General features: G+C 57.3%; 1 protein-coding gene across 1 annotated transcript in view; it reads left to right on the forward strand.

Annotated features, from left to right (window-relative positions):
• Pxdn (peroxidasin) overlaps positions 1–16,602 on the forward strand; it is a 65,851-nt gene that overhangs the window by 17,841 nt on the left and 31,408 nt on the right. Inside the window, 5 exon segments of the mRNA XM_048353474.1 lie at positions 4,133–4,204; positions 4,999–5,070; positions 11,245–11,316; positions 15,467–15,538; positions 15,892–15,963. Coding sequence (XP_048209431.1) covers positions 4,133–4,204; positions 4,999–5,070; positions 11,245–11,316; positions 15,467–15,538; positions 15,892–15,963 — 360 coding nt within the window.

The following is a 16,602-nucleotide window of genomic DNA, read 5'->3' on the forward strand; positions in this document are numbered from 1 at the left end:
CAGTACAGCGGTCACACTGCAGGAGGATGGACACCACACAGTACAGGACACCACACAGTACAGCGGTCACACTGCAGGAGGGCGGACACTGCAGTACAGCGGTCACACTGCAGGAGGGCGGACACTGCAGTACAGCGGTCACACTGCAGGAGGGCGGACACTGCAGTACAGCGGTCACACTGCAGGAGGGTGGACACTGCAGTACAGCGGTCACCCTGCAGGAGGATGGACACCACACAGTACAGGACACCACGCAGTACAGCAGTCACACTGCAGGAGAATGGACACTGCAGTACAGCGGTCACACTGCAGGAGGGCGGACACTGCAGTACAGCGGTCACACTGCAGGAGGGTGGACACTGCAGTACAGCGGTCACCCTGCAGGAGGATGGACACCACACAGTACAGGACACCACGCAGTACAGCGGTCACACTGCAGGAGAATGGACACTGCAGTACAGCGGTCACACTGCAGGAGGATGGACACCACACAGTACAGGACACCACACAGTACAGCCGTCACACTGCAGGAGGGCGGACACTGCAGTACAGCGGTCACACTGCAGGAGAATGGACACTGCAGTACAGCGGTCACACTGCAGGAGGGCGGACACTGCAGTACAGCGGTCACACTGCAGGAGAATGGACACTGCAGTACAGCGGTCACACTGCAGGAGGGCGGACACTGCAGTACAGCGGTCACACTGCAGGAGGGCGGACACTGCAGTACAGCGGTCACACTGCAGGAGGGCGGACACTGCAGTACAGCGGTCACACTGCAGGAGGGCGGACACTGCAGTACAGCGGTCACACTGCAAGAGGGCGGACACTGCAGTACAGCGGTCACACTGCAGGAGAATGGACACTGCAGTACAGCGGTCACACTGCAGGAGGGCGGACACTGCAGTACAGCGGTCACACTGCAGGAGGATGGACACTGCAGTACAGCGGTCACACTGCAGGAGGGCGGACACTGCAGTACAGCGGTCACACTGCAGGAGGGCGGACACTGCAGTACAGCGGTCACACTGCAGGAGGATGGACACTGCAGTACAGCGGTCACACTGCAGGAGGGCGGACACCACACAGTACAGCGGTCACGCTCAGGTCCCTTCTCTGGTGCACAGTCAGGATGGCACAGCCAGCAAGTCCCCTGGCAGTGTGCTCTCTGTTGCCGTGTTCATGAGTGCATAGACCCCCTTTGCAGCCGGCACCGCCAGCCGCATCAGTGTTCCCCCCATGCCCCGCATAGGCAGCCAGCATTTCTAGCGTTCTTGAAGAGCCCCTCTGGGCTGCCGTCTTGGTGGGCTTCTGAGGGCAGTGATAACCTGGGCTGGGTTTACTGTCCCAGACAGGCCTGCAGAGCCTGAGCCTCACGCTGCTCCTTCCCCGTGCGGCGGCAGGCCGGGGTGGGGGCCGTCAGTGCACAGACGGGGCCTGCGTTCGTGGGGGGGCCTGCATTCGCGTGGAGGCCTGCGTCACGTGAGGTCTCGTGTTCATGTGGGGCCCTGTGTGTGCAGGGGTCCGTGCAGTGCCGAGCAGGCCTTGAGTCCAGGTGTGAGTCAGTGTGAGGCCCTTCGGGAGATGGCGGTGGCAGCCCGGGCCTCCTGAGGTCAGCCAGCCAGTGGCTCCAGCCGTTCTGGAAGCTGTCTTTCACCAGAGTTGTTTGGCGGCCTGGTTGTTAACCCGTCCCTGGTTGGCTACAGTGGGTGATGGCTGCCTGCTAGCTGGTGTTGTGCCGTGGGATTTGCGGACTGGGAGCGCATGGAGGCCTCCTTTGTTCTGTGAGCACGGATCTGATTCCGGCCTGTGACTACCCAGATGGAAAAGGTGCTGAGGCCTGGGCAGCTGGGGCTGCCCCGCACCGGGGCTCAGGCTCCAGAGGAGACAAAGAGCCCGGGCCACAGACGGACAGCTGCGGAATGTGCCGGCCTGTTTGTCTTCGCTGTGGTCAGGGAAGATTAAGGCACACACCAAGCCCCCTTCCTTTTCTGGAACCTCTCCAGCCGGGTTGGGGCGGAGGGAGTGTCACCATCCCTGTGCTCTAGGCTTTAAGTCCACAACAATTTAAACAGTTTAACCTAAGTGGTTACCTTGTCACTGCATGCTTCTGAACCCCGTGATAGCTGGGGTTTCATCTAGTTGTGACTTCTGGTGCTGCCCGGTGTGGCCAGAAGAGTCTTGGAGACTTGGGGGACTCGGCTTGGAGGCCCCTGCCGGCTCTGCCTGCCAGGGCCCCGTGGCTTCTAGCCGGTCAGGCACAGATCCTGTCACCCGCACTTTACAGACCAGTCACCGGAGCTCACACGTCCGGGCCGTGACTGTTCATCCAGAACGCCGCAGTCGGCTCAGAGGTAGAGGTGGGCAAGGCCAGGCATATCTGCGCCCTGTCTGGCTGCCACAGACGGGAGCAGGAATCCTGCCTCCCACGGCAGCGAGGCCTTGTCCTGGCAGGTGAGCAGAGGAAGCCGCACATCCCTGCCTGCGTCTGTGCTCTCAATTAGAAGGATGGTAGTGCTTTGCACCTGTGTCTTGTTTCCCATAACAGGAAACCTTACACAATCTTTTTAGGACACGCAAGAGCCCCGTTTCCCATGGCCCGGAATCGCGTGGCTCTGCTGGGAGCGGCCCATGGGCCGTGGCTTTCTTGGCAGTCTCTGATTAGGAAGAAATCCTGAAGCTCGTGTTTTCTCTGACACCCTTGTTGGGGAATAATGGATTTCACGCTCATCTGTGTGGTTGGGTTTTTGAGCCTGCCTGTTTGCTTAGAAGAGGCCTGTGGGATTCCAGCCCTCTGGTCACAGGACTGCCGGCCCCCATTGGGCACAGCACATGGGCGGGGCAGGTGGGGGGCACCTTCCTGGGGCAGAAGAAGTCAGCTTGAATGGGGTCTGGCCCGTGTGTGGACAGAACTGATGTTAGTTTTCAGCATCTGAAAAAGCAATTTGGGGTTTAGTTCCCAGGGAAACAATGTGCATGAAACAGTTTATTGTTGCTCACTCATAAAGCACTGGGTTGCTTTGCGATGATTAGTGCGTTTGCACGAGGTCTGAAAAACTGTGCTCCCCTAGTAAAAGCTGGGCCAGGAGGGCGGCGAGCCAGACCTGCAGGAGCCAGACCTGCGGGGCCCAGGGGGCTCCTGGCCGGGTCTGTCACGGCCTGTTGGGTCCAATCACAGAAACAGGCATTTCACTTAAAAAAACAAAAAAATTCATTTCGCCAGTCCTGGGGCTCGGGTGTGGGGCCAGGTCAGGGGGCACCGGAGGGAAGGGGAGTCCTTCAGCGGGCACAGGTGGCCAGGGCGAAGTCCGTGCCGGTGGAGGCAGCTCGAGGCTCTGCGGTGGAGGCAGGGCAGCTCGCCTGTCCCCCGGGCCGCGGTGGGCTCAGCGGTCTGCAGGAGGAGGCTCATTTCCCACGAAGTGACCCAGCACGGACCCGCCGGCCGGCTGTGCGTGCACCCAGCTGCCTGGCCTTGGAAGTTCCAGGCAGGACAAGATCTCGGCTCCCGGGTGTACTCAGCTAGGAGATGGGAGCTAACCCGATCACTGAGAAGATAGATTTGGACTCTTCGGAGCTCAGAAGACAACGTACGAGGTCTCGATTTTACCTGACTCCCAAACAAGTGCGGACATGAGCTCGACCTCTTCCTCCGGGCCCGCATGCTGAGTTGGCCTGCACTGCGCTTTGGGGCAGTCTTCCTGGAGACGGTGCTGTGGGCACGCAGCCGATGGCCGCTCACGGCGGGCCCAGTTCCAGCCGATAAGGTTCCTGGCCTAGGCTGAAGGCTTTGCACACTCGGTTGCGCAGCAGGGGTGCCTTGTGCAGATTCACCCTAGTGCCCTTGCACTGCCCTGGAATTTCTGGCAGTGTATTTTCCAGGGCGTCAGCCAGAGATGGCATGAGTAGGTAGTTGATGCAATTTCATCTCCCCGTCCTTACTGTGTAAACAAGTTTCCTTAATGAGGGGTATTGTCTGTCTTTCAGGTAAATATTCATACATTGACTGGGCTCCACAAGATTAGACAGCCAAGAGCAACTTGAGTGATTTAATCCATTTGGAAAGTAGCTGTGTTGGGAGCGGCGAGGGCTGTGAGTTTCTCTCCTGTGTCAACCATTTCCCATTCGTTCACAGGGACCTTCGGTTTAACAGAATCAGAGAGATCCAACCCGGGGCCTTCAGGCAGCTGCGGAAGCTCAACACGCTGTAAGTTGAAGCGCTTGGCTGATGACATGTGCAGAAAGCACATGAACAAACAGTACGCACCACCTGCAGGTAGCGCTCAAGCTCTGTGCTCATTGCCCAGTTATCTACAGTGGGAGGGAGGGGCAGGAGAGCGGGGACAGGTGGCACCGTGACGCAAGAGGCCAGGCTGGCCGGCTAGAGTCTGGCTCCTGGGTGGCATTCCCGCGTGTTGGGGGATGGGCCTGCCTTGCTTCTCCCGAGTAAACGCATTCTTGCATCCTGTGCTTGCTGGGCTGGGGTTGCTTCCTGCCTGCCTTCAAACCTCTGAATTATACCCCAGATCTTGGACCCCTGGGAAACTGGAGGGAGCACCCAGTACAGAGCCACAGCGGATTCCTGGCTCCTCGGTGCTGGTCTGTGGAGAGAAGGACCCGCCGAGTCCCCAGGAGGGCAGGGCCTGAGGGGGGGATGCTCTGTCTTTGGGTGGCCGTGGGACACATCTCAGGACACATCGGGCAAGACCCCCCCTATACTGCCGTGGTGGCCTCCCAAACTGGACAGTAGAGACGGCAGGAAACGATGCCCATCCCTTGGTTTTACAGAGGATTTCATTCTCGCAGTGGATACGAAGGGGTAAAGTGTGGACTAGGTGGAAGCCAGGAGGCCCCTGAAGTAGGCATTACTGTCTGGTTAGGTCTGAGCTCAGTCATTTTGTCCCTTTTCCCAGCACGACAAGAATGTGTTCTTTAGCAGTGGCAAGTAGATTTGGCCTTGTCTCTTGGCTTTTTAAACTTGTGTTGGAATTTTCTTTTTAGGCTTCTCAACAATAATCAGATCAAGAGGATACCCAGTGGAGCGTTTGAAGACTTGGAAAATTTAAAATACCTGTAAGTCAGCGGCCAGCTTTTAACTCGCATGCGTGTCCGTGCTCTCTGTGCTCAGAACGTTTAGCTGTAGACTCACAGTCTGTCCTGCTTATGAGTGAATTACTGTAAACTGTGCATCAGCCCAGAAGGCTTTCTTTCCAGGCGAGTGGGAGGTGGCTGGGATTTGTTTTCGATGAGTCGCTGGTGGTGTAAGAGCCACTTTGAAGTGGAGTCGGCATGCACAGGTGGGGTGGCCTGGTTGGGTGGTGGGAGGTTCCGTGGGCTCACAGAGGCCTAGCGGATGAGCCTTCGCAGCCTGAAGCGGTGGTTTTTCTAGCCGTGGTGGAATACGTGGTCTCATTCACTAGTTCCTTGGGAATCTCACCAACTCTGCTAAGGTTTTATCTTCCCCTAACAGATTGGCCTCTTATTTTTATCTAGCAAAATTTTAACTTAGCTTTTTAAAAATCGATGTGTCATCAACTATCATTTAAAACTGGCTTGCTGCAGTCAGCTCTGCGCTTGACACGGCGACCTCCCCTGGAAGTGCCGCTTGGCGCCCTGCAGGTTACGGAACTGCTCGGAAGGGAAAGGGTTGAGGGAAATGCTGGGCTCGCTGGCTGCATCCTGGGTCGAGATAGGTTAGAAGTCCCGTCACGCTTCTTTTTTTCGTTCTTTTTTTTTTAAAGCAAATTTCTCTTCCCTTTACGACTTAAAGTCCCAAAGGGAGACATTTTAGTGAAGGATTTGCATCAATTATTCTGTAACTGAACTGTTAACTACAGGCTGAGTTTAAAAGCATAGTTAGATTGAGTTGCATGGATGTGTATTTTGGAATCTGTTTTGCTATGAGATGGCAGTGGTTCCCAATTAAAGATCTACGTATAACTATCGTAAGAAATGCGTTTTCCTTAATGAAACGTATATGTCACCTCCCTTCCTGGTGTCTGACATAGAATGCTGATATTTTAATGCTGTGTGAGCATTACTAATTTTTCCAATGAGGGACAGGAAAGCTCTCCAATGAGTTTGTGTCTTATTCTTGTTGCTGTTGTGTTTCACTGCCATGCCAGCTCTGAAAGGGAGCTCTCATCCCCTGGAAAGTCCACACAGCCAGCTGACAGTTGATGGTGCGGTGTGCAGTGTGTGAGTGTGTGGATGTGTACGTGCGTGTTCTTGGTTTTACGGAAGATGGACTGGATGAAGACACATCCAGCTTTGGGCGCTGTGGGGTACTGTGGGGTACTGTTCCTCACAGCCTCATTTCAGCATCCTTAAGCATCAGTGCTCAGATTGGCTTCTTTCCCTCCCGGGCAGAGGTGTTGGCACAGGCTGCTGGGGTGAGGCGAAGGTCTTGGTAAAGGGGAGATGGACCTGCTGGAGACCGGCTAGTGCTAGTACACAGGGCGGAGCTGAGTGCGTGGCCCCTCTTCCAGCCATCTGCACGCAGGCAGAGCCGAGTGCGTGGCCCCTCCTCCAGCCATCCACACGCAGGCAGAGCCGAGTGCGTGGCCCTCCTCCAGCCATCCACACGCAGGGCCAGGGCAGAGCGAGTGCGTGGCCCCTCCTGCAGCCATCCACACGCAGGGCCAGGGCAGAGCCGAGTGCGTGGCCCTCCTCCAGCCATCCACACGCAGGGCCAGGGCAGAGCCGAGTGCGTGGCCCTCCTGCAGCCATCCACACGCAGGGCCAGGGCAGAGCCGAGTGCGTGGCCCCTCCTCCAGCCATCCACACACAGGCAGAGCTGAGTGCGTGGCCCCTCCAGCCATTGCACGCAGGGCCAGGGCAGAGCCGAGTGCGTGGCCCCTCCTGCAGCCATCCACACGCAGGGCCAGGGCAGAGCCGAGTGCGTGGCCCCTCCTGCAGCCATCCACACGCAGGGCCAGGGCAGAGCCGAGTGCGTGGCCCCTCCTGCAGCCATTGCACGCAGGCAGAGCGAGTGCGTGGCCCTCCTCCAGCCATCCACACGCAGGGCCAGGGCAGAGCCGAGTGCGTGGCCCCTCCTGCAGCCATCCACACGCAGGGCCAGGGCAGAGCGAGTGCGTGGCCCCTCCTGCAGCCATCCACACGCAGGGCCAGGGCAGAGCGAGTGCGTGGCCCCTCCTGCAGCCATCCACACGCAGGGCCAGGGCAGAGCGAGTGCGTGGCCCTCCTCCAGCCATTGCACGCAGGGCCAGGGCAGAGCCGAGTGCGTGGCCCTCCTCCAGCCATCCACACGCAGGGCCAGGGCAGAGCCGAGTGCGTGGCCCCTCCTCCAGCCATCCGCACGCAGGGCCAGGGCAGAGCCGAGTGCGTGGCCCCTCCTGCAGCCATCCACACACAGGCAGAGCTGAGTGCGTGGCCCCTCCTGCAGCCATCCACACGCAGGCAGAGCCGAGTGCGTGGCCCCTCCTGCAGCCATTGCACGCAGGCAGAGCGAGTGCGTGGCCCCTCCTCCAGCCATCCGCACGCAGGGCCAGGGCAGAGCCGAGTGCGTGGCCCCTCCTCCAGCCATCCGCACGCAGGGCCAGGGCAGAGCCGAGTGCGTGGCCCCTCCTGCAGCCATCCACACACAGGCAGAGCTGAGTGCGTGGCCCCTCCTCCAGCCATCCACACGCAGGCAGAGCCGAGTGCGTGGCCCCTCCTCCAGCCATCCACACGCAGGCAGAGCTGAGTGCGTGGCCCCTCCTCCAGCCATCCACACGCAGGCAGAGCGAGTGCGTGGCCCCTCCTGCAGCCATTGCACGCAGGCAGAGCGAGTGCGTGGCCCCTCCTCCAGCCATCCGCACGCAGGGCCAGGGCAGAGCCGAGTGCGTGGCCCCTCCTGCAGCCATCCACACGCAGGGCCAGGGCAGAGCCGAGTGCGTGGCCCCTCCTCCAGCCATCCGCACGCAGGGCCAGGGCAGAGCCGAGTGCGTGGCCCCTCCTCCAGCCATCCACACGCAGGGCCAGGGCAGAGCCGAGTGCGTGGCCCCTCCTGCAGCCATCCACACGCAGGGCCAGGGCAGAGCCGAGTGCGTGGCCCCTCCTCTAGCCATCCGCACGCAGGGCCAGGGCAGAGCCGAGTGCGTGGCCCCTCCTGCAGCCATTGCACGCAGGCAGAGCGAGTGCGTGGCCCCTCCTCTAGCCATCCGCACGCAGGGCCAGGGCAGAGCCGAGTGCGTGGCCCCTCCTCCAGCCATTGCACGCAGGCCCAGCTTCTTTATACCAATCACTTGAGACTCGTTGGATAAGTGGATTTGTATAATCACGGTAGAGCATTTTAAATGTTCAACGACTTTCCTGCAACTTTTCATTATTACTGCCTTGTACATTAGAGCAGGGCCAAAGTTAGGTTCTTGGAAGTCAGGGTCTTTATTCCATGGAAACCCTGCTAGCCAGCCTTCCCTTTAATTCATATTTCCTGGCAATAGAATTGATTATTGCCACAGAACTGTTAGGCGAGATGATGAAGAAGAGAGTTATAAGTCGTCGTAACTCACTATTATAGTATCACTATTTTGATGAAATAGGACTACTTTCAAAAGAGTACTAGGGACTACTCTTTTATTTATTAATTTTTATACATTTTGTAGTGCTGGGGTAGAGCCCAGCCTGTGGCAAACAGGTGTTCTGCCACCAGTGTCTATAAAGATGCATCTCTCTTGGATTTACCTGTTTCCCACAGTCTTCCAAAGGGTTCTGTTACTTCATTTTCAAGGTCATGCAGTGTCTCTTTGGTGCTGTGCTTTGCTTTAAGAAGTGAGCCCAGAAACCTGCTTAATGACTCGGGCCTACCTTCTGCAGAGAACACAGGATCCATGGAGGCCTGGGCAGTAGTTTCTGTGTCCTGGCCATATCCTAGGAGCTCTGTACATAGTCGTTTAATTGCAAGCACCTGTCGATTTTTATAGAAGAGGAAGCTGAGGTGCAGAAGAGTTGACGTTGCATCCAGAGTCGCATAGCGAGCAGAAGTCAGAGAGCCTGGAGAATTAAAGGCCTGTCTTGGCTTCCGTGAGGGGCCTGGTCATTTATCACAGGTGGGGCGTGCTTGGCCCTTTGTGTTAGGGCTGTGGCTCCTTTCACGGTCACCAGCGATTAGAGGTCCTGGCACAAGTAAGGGAGACCAGGCCCCGAGCCTGAGAAAGCACGGAGACCAGGTCCTGAGCCCAAACCTGAGTAAGGAGGGAGCAGACCAGGTCCCGAGCCCGAGCAAGGAGGGAGCAGACCAGGTCCCAAGCCCGAGCAAGGAGGGAGCAGACCAGGTCCCAAGCCTGAGCAAGGAGGGAGCAGACCAGGTCCCAAGCCTGAGCAAGGAGGGAGCAGACCAGGTCCTGAGCCCAAGCCAGCAGGAGCAGAAGAGGCCCCGAGCCTGGGCCGCACCAAAGCTCATGCTTTGCCCTTTGGGACACTGCCACGTTGCTGCACTGAGACTGGGCTGCTCATTCAGCGGAGTGAGCGACACCAGAGACCCAAGGGCAGAGCAAAGTTCCTGCCCAATGTAGAAATGTAGGAGAGTGTGGCTCGTCTTCCTGCTCTGAGATAGGGCCCAGTGAATTGATTCCATTACAGAGCGACAGCAAGTCCTCGGTATCTGAGGCTAGAAACCTATTACCAGCCTCCGGGGTGCCACAGGGATCCGCTGTGCAGGATGTTGGGCTCACCTATCCACCCGAGTGTATGCACATGTGTGTGTGTGTGCGTGTGTGTGTGTGCGTGCGCGCGTGCGCGCTGGTCCTGGGGCCTGAACTCGGCCTAGGTGCCGTCCCTGATCTTTTTGCTCAAGGGTGTGCTCTCCCCTATGAGCTACAGCTCCACGTGTGGCTGTTTGGTAAGTTTTTGAAGAATAGAGTTTCATGGACTTTCCTGCTCTGGCTGACTTTAAGCCTGGATCTTCAGATCCCAGCCTCCCGAGTAGCTAGGATTATAGGCGTGAGCCCCTAGCCCCTGGCCACACCTACGCTTGTTCCTTCTGGAATGGTGGCGCTTTGTCGTGTCTTCACTTGGGTGACAGGTACATGTAGGGCTCTGGAGCTTTCTCTGCACAGGACCAGGCTGCTCAGTTGTCCGTGCAACGCAGAGATGCCACAGACGATCCAGGGACCGCGAGGGAGGTTGTGTTCCAATAACACCAAAAGGAATTGCCTGCTGTCAGAACATATTTGTCTTATTCTGACAACTTCACCCATTTAGAAATGTGAATCTATCTGTAGTGGGCAGGTTAGACAAAAGTAGGCCTACTGGGGCATGTGATTTTTATTCCACTTTTTAGCAACTCAGAGCCTCATCCTTGCTGGACAAGCACTCTTACTTGAGCAAACGCCAGTCCTTATGTGTTAGTTTTTTTTCATATAGGATCTTGTCCTGGCCCAGGTAAGACTGAAGTTCCCCTGCCTCTGCCTTCTCATTAGCTTCTTGCCTGAGCCATTCACACCTGGCCCGGGCATGTAATTCTTCTTCTTCTTCCCCCCAACCTGAGGCTTGAACTCTGGGCCTGGGCTCTATTCCTGAGCTTCTTTTGCTGAAGGTCAGTGCTCTACTATTTGAGCCACACACCACCTCTGGTTTTGTTGAGTAATTTATTGGAGATCAGAGTCTCACGGATTTTCCTGCTCAGGCCGGCTTCAAACTGTGATCATCAGATCTCAGACGTGAGACACCAGCACGCAGTCCTGGCATGCTACTCTTGAGAGGCCTGGCTGCTTCTGTTGTGTTAGAATGGGGTTCCAGTGGGGAGCAGCGTGAGACATTTCAGGCTCTCTGTAGTCTGTCCTGCTAGTTATTTGTGTGTGTGTGTGTGTGTGTGTGTTGTACTGGGGTTAAATCAGGGCCTTGATCTGGCCAGGCTGGTGTTCTACCACTTGAGCCACAGCCTGGTCCTGTTGCCGAGTTTTTTGGGGGCTGGGCCGGCCCGGTGGCCGTGGGGAAGTGGTTTTATTTTCTCCAGAGTTGGAGGGAACGCTCCTGGGAGCTGGCCAGCCACCTTGGGCCTGTCTGCGTACCTGGCACCACTCGGCAGCGGCAGTGTCTGTTGCCGCTAGGTTGGACGGCCGCTTCTGGCCCACGTAAAGGTGCAGGCAGAGGGGAGCTTTGTGAGCAGCACCGTACTGGGACCGACCACAGGATGTGTTGTTTGCACCCTAATGCAGTTGCCAATTGTGTCAACAGATTCTTTCTCTCCACTGGAGTTGCGGCCTCTCCTGTGTGCGCTAACACCCTCCATGTTTCTTCTTTCAGCTATTTGTACAAGAATGAAATCCAGTCAATTGACAGGCAAGCCTTTAAGGGACTTACCTCTCTAGAGCAACTGTAAGTGCCCCTTTCCATCGTGCCTCCGCTTCTCGGGTGTCACCTGCCCTCGTGCCTCTCGTAGAGAGAGGTGGGCCAGGCCTGCTGGTTGCATGGTGCATGTCGGAGCCGCCCGGGACAGGGAGGACCTGTGATGAGGAAGTGGGCTTTGAACACCTGTGGCCTGGCGCCCGGGGCCCAGAGTCCACCGCGTCGCAGCAGAGCTCTGGTTTCCCCTGTGCCCCACACCCTGGGCCTTGCGAACACAATCCCAGGAACGGGAGGATTGCTCCGTTCCTGCCCTGCAGAAGAAAGATGATGGTCCCGTGGCATTTGAGACACCGATGTGCCGGGACGAGCAGGCGCCGGCTTGGTCAGGGCCCCAGGCGCCTGCGGGGTGGGAGGCTGGGATGCTCGCTCTGTACCTGGCGTGTCATTTCTTCACTCCGCGTGTCACTCTCCGGAGGAAGCACACATTTCCCCACCATGCGGTGAATCTGTGGGCCTGGATACATAAAGTTGCACTTCTCTATGAAGTCAGCATGTTTTTCTTTTTAATACAAAGGTCTGTTAAAAGTATAAAGGTCTTTTCTGGGTTTGCCAACAGCCTTTCTCACACCTGAGGAGAGGCCTGTGGAGTTTCTGGGCAGGAGAAAGTCAGCCTTCTGCTCTAAGTCTCTGCTTCTGTGTTTCCCTGGGGTCCGGTACAGCGGTCAGGAGAGGGGCTGGCCGAGCTCAGAGCCCAGCTGGCGCTCTGGACAGGAGCACATGCTGTCAGCCAGGGTCTCGACAAGTATCTGCCTGTTCAAGTGCTGGCTGCCTTCCCTGCTTATTGGTCAGTGACTGAGCACGTGTGAGGATTTGCAGGTGCTGCAGAACTTCTGCCTCGGACAGAAAGACACAGAGCTTCAAACCACTGCAGAAGCCCATGGAACTGTCTAGAGGACCTCACACATAGGAGGACTTGTTGGGGAAACAAGGCCTTGTGTTAGCAAGGTTCTCATGCCATGGTGGCTTTCTTCAACCAGGTTGAAGACAGTAGAGGGACACAGTTGGGACAAAGTGGCTAGAAGAGGGGCTACGTGGCACCGCTGAAGTGGCGGATGGAGCTTCTGCCTTCTGCCATGGCCTTGGGACAGCATCTGGTGTCAGCTGTTGGTCTGGAATGTCCTGGGTTGGGAGTCAGCTCTCTGCTTCCAGGACCTGGCCTTCCTTTCAAGAAGGCTACAGTGCATTTAGGGGACAAACGCAGGGCTCCCCAACAGGTGCTGTGAGAGGCGTTCATGTGCTGTCTGACTTTGGTCAGAATCTATCGGCTGCCTACCTCAGTCTCTGTCAGCCTGTCCTGGCACTGAGCACCTCTGCAGCCCTCCCTCTGAATGTGCATCCTTGCCTGCTTCCTTGTCCACATCTTTGCCCGTGTCCTTGTCCATGTCCTTGCCCACATCTTTGCCCACGTTCTTGTCCGTGTCCTTGTCCGTGTCCTTGCCTGCTTCCTTGTCCACGTCCTTGCTCACATCTTGGCCCACGTCCTTGTCTGTGTCCTTGCCCGCTTCCTTGTCCACGTCCTTGCCCACATCTTTGTCCACGTCCTTGCCCACATCTTTGTCCACGTCCTTGCCCATATCCTTGCCTGCTTCCTTGTCCACGTCCTTGCCCACATCTTTGCCCACATCTTTGCCCATGTCCTTGCCCACATCTTTGCCCAAATCTTTGCCCACGTCCTTGCCCGCTTCCTTGTCCACGTCCTTGCCCACATCTTTGCCCACATCCTTGCCCACATCTTTGCCCACGTCCTTGTCCGTGTCCTTGCCTGCATCCTTGCCTGCTTCCTTGTCCATGTCCTTGCCCGCATCCTTGCCTGCTTCCTTGTCCACGTCCTTGCCCACATCTTTGCCCACGTCCTTGTCCTTGTCCTTGCCTGCGTCCTTGCCTGCTTCCTTTCTCGCCTCCTTGCTCACATTCATGTCTGTTTCCTTGCTCATGTTGGTGCCCACACCCTTGTCCACCACAGGGGAGAGTCGGCAGCACAAGGCCCCGAAGTAGTGGTGGGTCTGTTGAGCAGTGGTGGGGCTCACTGGGTCTCTCTGAGCATCTACTCAGCAGCCAAGGCCTGAATAGATCAATGAGCTTTGTGTCAACTTTTGTTCCTGTCTAGCCTTTGCTTAGCTCTCCATGGGGAGGTGACTCCGAAGTGCTACATGAGCCTCCTTCGTGCTTCTGAAGGCAGGCTCTCCGGGCCCCTCTGACTCCTTCTGCCTGCCAGGCTCACTATACCATCCTGGTCAACTGTTGCACTTAGAGACTTGGGTGTCCCCGTCTTTTCTCTGCCAGCCCTAGCTCATTCTTCTAGCCTAGCCCTCTGCTTTTCTGGCCAGCCAGTTCCTTCCCTGGCAGCTGCCCTGGCTTGATGGGATCTGTGTCTGAGCCCCTGGGGCCCAGGGCCATGAGGGCAGTGTGGATCGTGTGTTAATTATCTGTCCACATAGGCCTGGTATAGATCCAGGTTCTGGCAATGGAGGCAGGATTTCTATTTGGTCTTACCAGCTTTGCAGTCTTTGGATCAGATGTCCTGTGAGGTCACTGGCCTCAACGACCTTCCCTTCTCTGCTTTTCTTGCTTTTGTATTCTCAAGTAGAAGATGGTGGGCACCTAGACCCCCTCTCCCAAGTCAGAGGGGTGCAGTGTCGAGTCCCAGAGGCTGCGCTGCCAAGTCGGGGGGTGCAGTGCCGAGTCTCAGAGCCTGCGCTGCCAAGTCGGGGGGTGCAGTGCCGAGTCCCAGAGGCTGCGCTGCCAAGTCGGGGGGTGCAGTGCCGAGTCCCAGAGGCTGCGCTGCCAAGTCGGGGGGTGCAGTGCCGAGTCCCAGAGGCTGCGCTGCCAAGTCGGGGGGTGCAGTGCCGAGTCCCAGAGGCTGCGCTGCCAAGTCGGGGGGTGCAGTGCCGAGTCCCAGAGGCTGCGCTGCCAAGTCGGGGGGTGCAGTGCCGAGTCCCAGAGGCTGCGCTGCCAAGTCGGGGGGTGCAGTGCCGAGTCTCAGAGGCTGCGCTGCTAAGTCAGGGGGGGTGCAGTGCCAAGTCGGGGGCTGCAGTGCCGAGTCCCAGAGGCTGCGCTGCCAAGTCGGGGGGTGCAGTGCCGAGTCTCAGAGCCTGCGCTGCCAAGTCGGGGGGTGCAGTGCCAAGTCTCAGAGGCTGCGCTGCTAAGTCAGGGGGGGTGCAGTGCCAAGTTGGGGGGTGCAGTGCCGAGTCCCAGAGGCTAGGCCGCTGCCCTGTGTGCGGTGGCCCTCAGGGACAGAAGAATCTCAGGACTGGGCACTGCCCAGGGGAAGGAGTTTGAGTTTGGGACCTTTACTAATTTCAGAGCCAGTCAAAGTGGTAACTGAGCCCGAGTCTTGAACACTCTTGCGTGTATTTGTGCACAGAGCCTGGAGCTGCTGGTTACCGGCTCTGCTAGTAGACTTGGTCTCCAGCCCCTCATGGAGGAAGAAGAATTTACTCACCTCGGTGACCGCCTTCTAGAAGACCCTCGGGGGGGGGGGGGGCACGGGCAGGAGGTGCTTTCCGTACACGCTCCCTGGAGTCTTGGCCCTGAGGAAGACACCCCACCAGTTCTCAAAGGGAGAAGTTGATACTCTGTAGAATTACAAGAAATTAGTTACACCAGAAATTAATAAGTTGTGGAAGTCATGGGGCGCACGGGAAGAAGTGCTGGCCGGCCTCCTGTACTGCCAGGCCCTGAGGGGCACAGTCTCTCACCTCCGCCGGCGCCTGGCCATACTCCCAGCAGGCTTCCGTCCCACAGGGCTGTGTTACGGTGCTGGCTTCCCACAAGCCAGCAGGCGACCTGAGCACAGGGGTTCGAAGGTGGACGTAGGGGCCGGCTTTAGGATTGTGTTTGCATTGTCTTTCTCAGTTCCCAAGTGCTTCAGAGGTGAGTGTGTTAGGTGGGGCCACTGCAGGCCGCTGGACTCGAGTCTCTAGGCCTGAGTCTCCCGTGGTGCGGCCGCTGTGATGTCTTCTGTGCGCCTGGTCTTCCTTGTCCTCTGCCCACTCGAAGGAATGTAGAGAGATTTCCAAGGATGGGACTGTGAAATACTGGGGAAAGGTTTTGAAGCAGAGCATGTCGACCTGAGAAACCATGAAAATGCTTACAGGATGTGTCTTTTTTAAACTCCTAGATACCTGCATTTTAACCAGATAGAAACTGTGGACGCGGAGTCGTTTCAGCGCTTGCCGAAGCTGGAGAGGCTGTGAGTCGTCTTCCCTTTAAGACACTCCGGGAGGGGAGGGCCTGTGGGCTCTGCACACTCGGTGGAGTCGGCCAACGTCGGCCAGCCACCCGACACCGCTGTGTGCAAAGCACATCCCCAGCCTGACGACCAGAGGTGGGGGCTCGAGGTTCTCCTTCGCGGACCTGAGACTCAAGAGGGAGAACTAGGTCCACTTAGGTGTAGAGAACGTTATTCTCAAAACGCCCCTTTGTATTATTAAATTTGATTCATAGATGCTCTAAACACTGCTGGTGCACGTGACTGCTTACGCTTTCTACTGCGTGTGTGGAAAGTGGTTTTTAAAAGCAGGTTTGGGTTTTCTCTTGGAACAGATTTTTACACAACAACCGGATCACCCACCTCCTGCAGGGGACCTTTAACCACCTGGACTCCATGAGACGGCTGTGAGTGTGACATCGGCGGCTCCGTGGAGGGGCCGTCGTGCGTGCACGCGTGTGTGCGTGCGCGCGCGCGCGTGCCGCCGCACTGCCACCCCTCGCCAGGCCCGCCCTCCACCAGCCAGACCTGAGGCCCAGAGGAAGCAGCCCCGTTCCTCGGGGGTTCCGCTTTGTCTTTTCGGCGAGACGAGTGGAGGGAGACATAGATGTGAGAGTGGTGTCTCGCTCCCCAGCCCTCAGAGAGCCTGGTGGAAGGCGGCGGGGGAAGGAGAGGAACCAGACCTGCCCGGCCCACTGCAGAGCAGAGCAGAGCAGAGGAGAGCAGACGGGGCTCAGAGGGGGCAGTGACACTTACAAGTTGGCTGAAGTTCCTCCCGGTCACGTTTTAGTTCGGAGTGCTTATCTGAGTAGTGAGAATAAAATCCAGCTTGAGAAGCACCTTCCTTTCCAGGCAGACTGCTGTAGACCCGTGGCTTGAGGCCCCCCAAAGCAACCCCTTCGCATTGAGTAACCCTTACATTAGAAATGAGGCATTTTAGTCCAGGTGGGAGAAGGCGATTTGGCATCCCCGTTTCATTTTGTGGTCTCAAAGGCCTTTTTTTTCCAGTTAGATATCACTGAAGAACTGTGTGTCTCTAATAAGGA

The sequence above is a fragment of the Perognathus longimembris genome, chromosome 8 (assembly GCF_023159225.1).
Source record: "Perognathus longimembris pacificus isolate PPM17 chromosome 8, ASM2315922v1, whole genome shotgun sequence".
NCBI classification, from domain to species: Eukaryota; Metazoa; Chordata; class Mammalia; order Rodentia; family Heteromyidae; genus Perognathus; species Perognathus longimembris.